Source organism: Solanum pennellii, chromosome 11 (genome assembly GCF_001406875.1).
Source record: "Solanum pennellii chromosome 11, SPENNV200".
NCBI lineage: Eukaryota > Viridiplantae > Streptophyta > Magnoliopsida > Solanales > Solanaceae > Solanum > Solanum pennellii.
In genome coordinates this window covers 57,485,145-57,496,851 of record NC_028647.1, presented here as the reverse complement: position 1 = coordinate 57,496,851, position 11,707 = coordinate 57,485,145, and the positions used below count along the sequence as shown (strand labels likewise).

Here is an 11,707-nt window from a genome sequence, read left to right as displayed (position 1 = left end):
ATGAATCCAAATAAAGAAGAAACATAAAACATTAGTCTTGATCCAACAAAATAAAAACATGAAAATTAACATCATCTATGTTATCATAATCTCTCAAAATATTTTGTCCACACCTCAATCGATTGATCGATAGTCTTTAATTGTTTTTCTCACTCATTCCACATTGAGAAAACACCAGGATTTGATCCTTGAACTGATGACTCTCCTGACCAACCATTGTAACTTGGCATATTATCATAATCAACTTTAACAAGTGCAACTTCTTCATGTGCACCACCTCCTCCTCCATTATTACCTGAAGTTGAATTTGAACTCATTCCACCAAGTCCAGGAGAATTACCAAAATACCCTCCAGTACTATAACTTCCACTTGAACTACCTTCATTGTTATTCATCAAACCATGCAAGAAGACTTGATTATTCTGAAGATAATTGTTGTATAACGACACTTGATGCGAGTTGTTCTGAAGTTGAAGTTGTGTTTGGAGATAACTCTGGTGAAATTGAGACGACGGATCTTGAATGTTGTATTGTGAAATGTCATGATTTTGGAGAGTCAACAAAGGTTGAGAATTGTCAAAGGATGGTTGATGTTGTTGCATTAAAGGATATGCTTGTAAAGGATTTGAGTTTCCATATTGAAAACTTGAGTTTAGAGCCATCATTTCCTGATCTCTTTTTCTTGATGATTCAAGTGCTTGTGCTTCTTTTAGCCTTTTTGCTGCTCCTCCTCCAATTGGGAGAGTGTTGCTTTCAAGTATGGCTTTAACATCGTAACGATTCATATCGAAATTTGTTACAGCATTTAACCCTCTGAATTTTATTGCTGCTATGTCATATGCTTCTGCTGCTTCCTCCTCAGTAGCTGCAATCATACAATATTCTCTTCAAATTAGAATTTTGCTCATGTAGACAACTTTTTTATTTTCCCTTACTATTTATTCACAATGTTTAATTGCTTATAGTTATATTTTTGATAATTTGATGAAGTTAAAATTATGTTTCACTAGATTGTAGTGTAAAAAAAGTTGGAACTCTAAAAGTAGTGTGTTGAAGCTTCTATGAATTTTAATGCAATCATGTCATCTCACCTAGGGTAATAATTACATGTATATTCTCATGAAAAGAGCAACTAAAAATACCACCTCAATAACAAAATATTTTCACTGGTGGACTCATGATTTTAATCAATGTGATTTGAAAAATAAAACAGAATACTTGAGATTTGAACTAGGAAGTCGTGTTAATTTCTCACATATACAAGTCTCATCCCGAAAATACAACATTCGAGAAGGTGAGAAGAATCTATCAACGAATGCATCAATCAATTCTACCCAAGACATGATAGACAACTGACCTAATCAGACGGTAGACTCTTTGGTGAGTGAGAAAGGACTCAAGGGTGAATTTTAAACTCTGAGTCAACCCTAGATTCGCCCCTGTATATTTCTCTATCTTTTAGGTTACATATAAGTTGAAGAATTACTTTTTATAATTTAGCTTAACAATATGATAGATTAAATATTTTTTACATTATAATATCTATAACATAAAACTCTAAATTTATTGAAGCAATTTGTTAGTCACTATAGAATATATTTGTTAGTCATTTTGATCAGGAAAGTGATTTTTTTCCGTGACGGATTCAAAATTTTCACTTACTGAAAGTTCCCAAGTAGAGATCTTTATTTCCAGCAACTCTTCCTATCCTTGCTTGCCATCTCCCATGCTGATGGTGCCTGCTCCCAGATATGTCATGAGAAAAAACCAACAATAAAAGATGAGAATAAAATAATAAAAATAAAATAATTATTTTTTTTACTAAAGTTTTATTTGAAAAAAAAACAAAGAAAAAAAGGCAACAATACTATGAATACCTTGTAACACCTCGATACATGGATGCACCCCTTGAGAAGCCACTACTCTTCCTAAATATATAGCAAGAAAAATCGAATTTAACTTGAATATACTGATAGTATAATAATCGTTTTGGACTAATAATGTACAATCACTTTGTAGTCATCTTTACGTTGTGTTGATTCGACAGTGTAAAAAAATGTTATATTATTATGTCAAAATTAAAAATTTATAATACAAATATATATATGAAGTTAAAAGAAGTTGTCAGTGAAAAGAAGAAATGGTCAGCCTCTGCCAAAATCTTCTACTTCTATTATTGTTCCAATAATTGGTATCTATAAAAGAACACTACATTACTCTGACTATATATTTAAAATAGAAAGTCTATAACAATAAAAAGTAGTAAGATTTAGTAGATGGAATATATAATTACATCAATTTAATTATAAAAGGTTCTGACCTTCTTATTGCAGCAACAAATTCTTGCCTTGTCATATGCTTCATGTCTTCTAATTCTTTCTCATAGTTGCTAATCTATACTCATCAAATAAATAATTAATATACATAACCATAAATAATCAAATCCTTTAATTTCAATAAAATGTTACTACATTTATTATATTATTAGATTTTAAAATTATTCTAAAGGGTAATTAATTACTGGAAAATTTGTAGTGGTAGATGTTCCCCAATATTTCAATGCAGCAAGATCATAAGCCCTAGCTGCTTTCTCCTCCTTATCATACCCTCCTACACAAACCAAAATAAATAATAAAAAAAATGAGAAAATTATGTTCTAAGAAATAATAGGACTCTTCAATTTTAATCACCAGTGTTAAACTCTCCAAAAATACACTATTCTCGGAGAATCCAACACGCATCTACTGACATTGTTGAAGAGTCCGAGCAAGATAAGGAAAAACAATTGAAGATTGACCAAATTGAGTGTTAATTAAGTTGCTTACCCAAATACACTGCAAGTGAATAACAATAGCATCCACCCCAAGAATGATGGCAAAAAAAATTAGTTAGAAAAATTGATTGGAAAAAAAATTTGCTTAAAGAAGATTGTTGATGATTGAAATTTCACCTTGACGACCCTTTCTTGATTGGCCTTCCCGTCTACAACTATTATCCCATAGATGTGCTTCATACCTTCCTGTCCATCTATGTCTACATTTTCTCAAGTCCAAAACGAGCACGGCCGTCATAATGAGAAAGAAGAAAGAAAAAGAAGGAAACCCTAAGTTTTTTTTTTTAAAAAAAAGATTACCTAGTTACACCTCTATAAATTGATGTTCTTTGGCCAAAAGTATCCAGAGTTCTTCTAGGTGCAGCTTCAACAATACTAGTGTTATTACTATTTTCAGCAGTTGCACTCGCGGTAGCAGCGTTGGCGCTAGGGCTAGCACTTGTTTCACTAGTTGAACCTTTTCCACTCCCCATAGACAATGTCAAAGATTGAATATTACAAGCATTTTCTTGAAGATCATAGTTGTTTGTAGGAGGAGGAGCTAAAGCATTTTGCATTGATGGCATAAGATGATTGTTTTGAAAGAGATAATCCGAATCGTTTGCTTGGATTTCATTGTAAGGGATTAATTCAGATTGATTTTCAGATTTGTTCATTCCAAGAAAATCAGCCACCTTTGGGACTTCATTGCTTCCTGGTGTGTTCATTAAGTTCCATTCTACAAAAAAATAAATATGCTGATGAGATGGTCGCACACTACAACATTCAGAACAGGGATGAATATTTGTTAAGAGTAATATCTTAGTATACCTTGGTTTTGGAAGGGATTGTCAATAGTTTCATTGACTAACCCTAATGAAAAATGATGAGATTGAGCATTTTGAAGATGAGGAGGTAAAGAAGAATGAGTGGGAGAAAGAGGAAAAGATAGCCAATTGTTTGAATTCATTCTTGAAAATTTCTTGAATTTAATTTCTTTTTCAAATGGATCAATTTCCTGCACATGTCCAAAAAAGGGAAAGTAAATGAATTAAACATTAGAACAAATCATAAATGCATTATTAGTAGCACATATATTTGTGTATAATACACACTGACAAAAGAATGAATTACCCTAAAAAGTATGAAGAGACTCTCTTCTTTTTTTTCTCTCACACACTTTCTATCCCCCTATACCTTTCTTTGATTTTATTTCATTAATAATGATTCATCCAAACATATGAGGTTATAGTAGGGGGGAGAGAGAGAGAGGAGAGAGAAAAATGAAGAGGTCTAAAGGAGAAATAACTATTGAGAAAGAATGAAGTATAAAAATGAATGAGTTCTTCTACCCACAACTTACTAGAGAATGGTCATTGATTCATATGAAGATGACTGTGCTTACCACATTCCAACACTTCAAACTAGGAGTCCTAGAATATTGTTACATTGGAGAGGGGACTAAAGAGAGGATGGTTAATATATAGTTTTCATTTAACACTATCAATATAGTTTAATATGTAATATTAGTAGTTTATTTATAAATTTTACCATGTTACTCCATGATCCTCCATTCACTTTTATTTGTCTACTTTTCACACCTCTTCAAAAACAATATTTAATACGAGGTTAAAAACAATTTTTTTTTGATGTTTTTTTGATATTTTAAACTCACTTATAACAAAGAGGTTATCTTTAACAAAGAACCAGATAGCTCTATATATACTCATAGTAAGTCTAATGAATAATAAATAGTGAAATAGAGTAAATAACATATTGTAAGGGGTTAGAAAGTAGATTGTAAGCAACATATAAATTAGTAAGTCCTTATAATAAAGGCCACGAGTGTCTTTACTATAAGAAAAGCTAGTGGTCCTTTTTAAGTCTTTGAACTAAGACAAACCTACAATTCCAATTGGAAAGAATCCATTATTTTTTACCACCCCACACTAGGTAGTAGAAGTAGGGTAGTAGCCCCAAAACAAAAGGGTCCAAAGGGTAACCCTACAAAAAAATATAGATGTCCAAGTTGAGATGTATTGGAACTCTCTTAAATACCTCGTAGAGTGTAATACATGACACCCCAAAGCCCAGCATTCCCACACTACTCAAATCATCTCATTTTTTTTCTCTTTGTTCACTCGTGCAATCACTTGTATATTCATCCACACCACTCAATGCCATAAATCCACCCATATATGTCAAAATATGATCAATATTGAATCAACGACAAATAAAATTCAGTAGTTGTAAATCACATGTAAATATCATTTAGCTACGAAGTTAGTGATCGATGTACAATTAGTTGAAAGTTATTACGCGATTGATAGATTTCGTAGTTAATTTCATATTCTCTAGCTAGAGTACTATATAACCATATTGTAACAAATAACTACTATATATTTCGTAGCTAATTTCATATTTTGAAGATATCTTAGGATAAAATAGAACCATATATTTCAGACGTATTAAAATTCCATTTACCAAAACGAAGGGAATGTTTTCGAAATAACACACTAGTAGGAAGTAAGGAAACTTTCTTGATTAAAGTTTTATAGATTACTCAGTTCTCCCTAAATAATATGATCAATTCTATACACATATTAATATATTCATTCCATTAGATAAAAAAAATGCAAACAGAAAAAATAAAATGTAGAAAATCAATCAATATATGGAAAGTTGTAGTATTATAATTTTAGAAGGTATAAATAGGGGTTTATATAAAATAAAATAGTAGCACACCTATGATATATATTAAAAATACAGATAGTGAAAAAAAATCAATTTATATTGTTGTTATTATATTTTATATATATATATATATATATATATGTTATGTAGATTAATAATTTTAAAAAAATGCAGCAATAAATGCTATGTTTTTTTAAATTAATATAGGAGTTTGTTTAAATGCGTAACGATGAAAGAAATAGTCAGGGAGTGGATCCCAGAGTAGAAGCCCTAATGCATGTGTACGGATATACAATAATTTATCCGACATATTAAATAATTAAAGTACCTTCACAATAGTAAAATTTACTCAAACTCGTAACTATTCTTTCCCGTCTCAATTTATATGATATATATATATATATATATATATAATCGATTAAAAAAGAATAACATACATATTTCTTTATTAAATCAATATTTAATATCATCTTACTTATTTGACAAAAAATTACAAAATTATATAACATACTTCACTTTTAGCTTATCTAAGATAATAATTTCATTTTAAAAAGTATATTACTTTTAAATAAAATGATTTAATCAGATCAGAAATTTCAAAAGTCTTTTAAAAAAAGAATTCATATCAGATTAAGTAACATCACATATATTAAGACAGATGAAATATTAAATTTGATTTGTGTTTCCAAGTAGAATTGTGTTGACCATCTAATTGGAAATCGCACTCGTCAAAATATAAAAAGATTATTAAATTGTTATAATTTTATTTTAGTACATTAATTAAATATTTGTATTTGCAGTGCATGTCGACTGCAAACTAGAAGATTATACTGCTCTGCACAACTCTATTTGTTTCTGTGCCTTCTGTCTTCCACTCAAAACCTTAGTCTTAGTCAAATAAACAAAATTTCAAAGACCATCATTAATAATAAACCATTACGTTTCTCAATTAATTAACCCTTTAATTAACTAAATTAATTAACATATGGTTAATTAAGCAACTATATGTAATACTACTATTTTTAATATCCAAATCATACGCCGACCTGCTAAACTATATATTTTGGTCAGGTGATCTAAAAACTCTGCCCCATGAAATCCTAGCGAATGTCAATATTTTTTATCAGTACAGTTTAACTTGTTATAACAAATTATCATTCGATATTAAATATTTATTTCAATTTACTATGAATTTTTTGATGAACCACTAATATATGTATGAATTATTTCAGAATAGTTGTATGTAAGTAGGAGTTGTTTTTATTTTTGTGAATTTAAGGGAAAAATTCCACTAAATTGTGACACTTAGTTTTAACACATGGTTACTTATCCAATTTAATTAATAAAAAGTCTGACATTATTTTTTTGTTAGATTGTTTGGAAACTCTGCTTCCCACTGTCTAACAGAGATTCTTTATAAAAGCAAAATGTCCCTTTTTTGACTGTGGAAGTACTAAAAAGTCTAAAGCTTTAGTTTCCCCTGCTATAATAGAAAAATCAAATTCACACCTGAAAGATATTACTCTATTGATATTTTGTATTGTTGTAGACATTTGTTACAAGAATGTTAGATATTTAGTTATTCTGATTTTATAATTTTTTATGTAGCTTTTAAATATGCAAATTTAGTTTCAAAGAAATTTGAAGTTTATATATATAAATTCACAATTAAAGTTTAACAATTGAAAAGTTTAACTATATCACATAAACTAGAACACAGAAATATTTGAAATTACATGAAACAAAAAGTAGGAACGGTAAAAACAGTATATGTAAATCTACTAAATAATACTGCTCTTTTGGATAGTTTTTTGAGAAATTTCTATATTGGTTAGAACTTCTAACATGTGACCTTTTGACTTAATAAGTATGCTAGGTGTCAAGCCTAATCCTCTACACCAAAGGGATCACAAACTAAGGTTATGACTTATTTTAACCCCCACAGCCCACCCCCTCACCCCACCCTCCTTTGGGGTTTGTATGCTCTACAATGTAAACGATTAAACAATCAGTAAAGTATATGGTGCAGTAGATGAGACTATTCCTTTCTTAATCAAAGTTCAAATTTTGAACATTGAATATTTTCTTACTAGAAAGCGCTAGCTTTTTTCAAATGGGATCCTATGCAACGTGAATTCAGAATAGTATGACTACAATATGAACACCAGTCGGATGAAAAAAGAAATGTAAACTATATAGCAACTCTATATGCTTACTGGAAAATATTGCTTAACATATTGTTTTCTCTTACATCTACTTTATTTTTAATCTTTGATCACTATTATGATATGTCATTCTACACACACAAAAAAAATAGTCAATCTACAAACAAAAGAGTAATATATACACATAGTAAGCCACAACCTTTTCTATTTTGATTTCCTTTTTCTTTTTTCAATCTACACGTGTTTTTATATGAAGTATATATACTTCACCATTAACAAAATCAAAAATTAATTAATTTAAAGAAGAAAAAGCAGAAAAAATAATACACATAAATAATGAAAGAAAATGACACTTTTTAATATTGTTGAAATCTGACTTACCAGTAAAGAAGCTTCTTTTTCCTTACTGAAAAACAATCTTCTTCTTCTTTTTTATTTTTTTTATTTTCTTATGATCTTTCAGTATGTGTAACAGTGCATGTATGTATAGTGTTGGAAAATGTGAAGAAAATGGAAAAGCTGATAAATTTATTTAGGGTTTGATTAAAAAAAAAGGACGCTTAATTAATTTTCTCGTAATTTTTTTTTTTGTACTTTTTTAATAGACCGCCCTATGCCCTTTCAGATTTTTCGACTAGGTTCGAAGAAACATGAATGACACGTGTCAGTTTCTCATGCTCTACATTGACTCATGTTTGCCCTAAAAACACCATTGGTTTTTTTTTTCTTCCTCTTGGAAACCAGCTTGCAATTAATTTTAATGACTTAACTATTAATCACAATTATGGTGTGGAGTTTGATTGAGCACATAGTTTAAGAAATATTTTTTTAAAAAAAATTATTTTTTAAAATGTATTATATTCATATAATTCTATAAATCTAAAGGTTTAAATTTAAGTTATTTATAAATAAAAAATGGTGGTATTCTTTTTGAAATAAAATAAAAGGCATGACATAAATTGTACTCTTTCTATTCTATACTATTAACTAAATTTTTGAGATTTTTTTATTATTTAAAATAATTGAATTGTATAAATATTTGAAAAAAAATATATTTGCTCTGTCCTTCATTGTAGTTTTATATTTTTTAAGAAATTAATTGCACTACTTATAAAATTATATTTATGATTTGCAAAGGAAAATAGTAAAAGTTATGATTTAAAATGTATCTTTGGATGTTTTTCTATTGATTTATAATTCACTTAACATGGAATAGAGAAGATAATAAAAAGAGTAATTTGTACCTATAAGAAAAATCTTTTTGGCATGAAAATTTGGTCAAAATAATATTTTATTTATTTTATTTTATCTTTTAATATATTTTATCTTTTTAACTTTATACTAGCTTTTAAATAAAAAATAAAAGAAATTAATTTATTTTAAAATTAAAAAAATGTCATCATTTTTTAATTTTTAGATTAAATTTTCTCGCCATTTAACACTTTCCTGATTATTTTGCTAAAGAATGTGTTGACACCCTAATATTAATCTAAAATATTCTGAAAGTGAAACTATTATTATTTGTTTAATAAGAAATGCTGTTAGCTTCCCCCCTTTTGTTTTCCTCCTCATTGGGGGTTTGGTCATTTATTTCAAGAAAAAAGTCCACCCTATTTTGAAATTGTTGAAGTTAGAATTGTGTTTCATTATATTATTTTTTTAAAAACAGTGTATTATCTTAAATAGTTTATTTTTTTAATTTACTTAAATTGAAATTCACTTCTTCTTTTTTTAATCACTGAAGAGATAAATTTACAAGACTGAATTTAGCATTCCAAACTATTAACATAATTATATGCGCTAAATCTAGTTTAGGATAATTACCGCTATTGTTGAAAGGAAAGAATTCAAGGGCGGCATAATCAATATTTGTTGGTTTGATTGGTTAGGGTTAGAAGGTAGGGAAATATTTTTAAAAAGTATATCATTAGTGTGTCTTTGGTATAAAAAATTCAAAAAATAAATATTTAAAAAATAAATAAATTTTTTACTTATTTTTTTATTATTTAATAAATAAACAAAAGTATGTTATCTTAAAAGCATTTATACGTAGTTTAGCATGCAATACAGGGGTGGGAGAGAGTGGGGAGGGGGTCCTCCGGGGTGCATGGGATGGTCAAGGGTTAAGGATGGGAGCTAATTGGCTTACTAAAATGAAAAAATACAATAAACATAGAATATCATTTATAAGACTTATTTTCTCTACTTTCGTTAAGAAACATGTTTTCATAAAGAATATTTTTTAAAAAAGTTTCCAACCAACCATAAAAATATCAAAAAGCATTTTTCAAAAAATAATTTTTTCAATACCAAATACATCCTACATCCTACTAGGTAATGAGGAGACAAACTCTTAAAAGGAGTTGTAGAATTCATTAATAACATACTGTTCCTATTTAGTTGTTCATTTTAAAAGTAACACATATATTAAGGCACTAATTATTATTATAAGTTAGTTACAATTTTATTCTTAACTTAAAAAATTATGCAACACTCCAAGTATAATAAATTTATTTTCTAGTTCCAAAAAATATGTATTACAACTTAGTAGTACTAGAAATTCTCTAGAATTAAATAAGGGCATGTTAGAAAAAAAATTATTATCCTTTCTTAATTTGTTAAAATAGACAAGTAAATAGGGACAGATATAGAAGAAAATATGGACAAGTAAATAGGAACAGAGGGAGTACCGTTTAATTATTTATTTTTTCTAACTCTACCTTAATGACAATTTAATTAGCATGTACTCCCTTTGTTCTTAATTATTTATTCATTTTTAAATTGTCATATTCACTAAAAAAAGTAATTATTGACATACTAAATTTATCATTTTACCATATTAATTATGAAGTGGATGAACTAAAAAATCTTAAGATTTTCAAAAAGTTATACATTTTTCAAAGTAATTAATTAAGGATACAATATGTTAAAAATATTATCATTTTTTATTTGTCAAAATAAATAAGTAATTAGAGACAACTATAAAAGAAAAAATGAATAAGTAATTAGTAAGAGAGAAATTAAGTTCAATAAAGAAAAATGAAATGTAGAGATTACCATGCAAAGTTCTTTACATAATAGACTAAATATAATCTCAAAAAATTAAATCAAACTAGACTCTTGTTTGCCTGTATTTCCCTTTTAACCTCTTTCCTATGAAAGTGCAAGTGTTGATTTCCAAGAGACTAATGCTACTATTTCTTACCTTAGCCAGACTTTTGAGTGCATTATGGGCGACAAACTCTTGCTAACAAATTTAGTATTTCACGCCTTGTTTCTCAAATAATCAAAAATTTAATTACATAATCAACTTTGAATTTCACTTTCTTGGATCAGAAGAAGACGATTACTCCCATCAAACTTAAATTGTGTTTTATGTTTTCAAATCATCGTCTGCAGTTTTACAGCTGACATAATAATTATTCTACATCTAGATATTAAAGACAGACTCCATTTCGATTTTAGTTTTGACTTTAATTTTAACAAATGATGTGATTGATTGATAATTTTTTATTTTTTTTAAAAAAATATTAATTCACTGAATTATTTATTAATTAATTCACAAAATTAATTAATTTGCTTAATGGAATTAACTAATTAATTCCCTCAATGAAATTAATGTAAAGTTCGCGAAATCATTTCAGAGAGGATATGTTCTTTCCGAGCAAATATTATTTTCCCAAAAGACATCATCTCTATTCTGAACAAATGAGTTTGTTCTGAATAGGTGAGTTCAGACCTATCATTCACTATAATGTCACGCTTCGAGTTTAAACGTGGGACATGATCGACATTTGAGAACTATTTTTGATTTCCAAATAAATCCTTGGTATGACTGACTATTTAATGGAAGACTTACTCAAGCATAAAAAAGTTCAAAAAGTAGAATCTAGAACATTTAAACTCAAGTAAATACTTAAGTGCAATATTAATAGTACTTTGCAAAACAATCTCAAAACGGCTCAAACAAAAGGGAAATACCAAGAGACTTATCAACTCTAACTATCTATGAAACCTCTAATACTAGGATAGAAGA

General features: G+C 28.2%; 1 protein-coding gene across 1 annotated transcript; it reads right to left on the bottom strand.

Moving 5' to 3' along the window:
* On the bottom strand, window positions 1–3,810 carry LOC107004991 (AP2-like ethylene-responsive transcription factor PLT2). The gene is made up of 9 exons (XM_027913043.1): window positions 3,644–3,810; window positions 3,134–3,551; window positions 2,951–3,033; window positions 2,826–2,834; window positions 2,522–2,610; window positions 2,321–2,394; window positions 1,878–1,928; window positions 1,663–1,739; window positions 1–865 (listed from the first exon to the last, which is right to left on the bottom strand). The coding sequence occupies exons 1-9, from the start codon at window positions 3,780–3,782 to the stop codon at window positions 150–152; spliced, it is 1,656 nt and encodes a 551-aa protein (XP_027768844.1). The 5' UTR covers window positions 3,783–3,810; the 3' UTR covers window positions 1–149.
* Window positions 3,811–11,707: the final 7,897 nt, after the last annotated feature.

Bases quoted from the DNA above. Each gene is read 5' to 3' on its own strand.
- LOC107004991 (XM_027913043.1), bottom strand. From the start codon at position 3,782: ATGAATTCAAACAATTGGCTATCTTTTCCTCTTTCTCCCACTCATTCT. The intron at 3,552-3,643 runs GTATACTAAGAT...ATTTTTTTGTAG, and splicing joins CAATCCCTTCCAAAACCAAG to AATGGAACTTAATGAACACA. The intron at 2,395-2,521 runs GTAATTAATTAC...TGATGAGTATAG, and splicing joins CTACCACTACAAATTTTCCA to ATTAGCAACTATGAGAAAGA.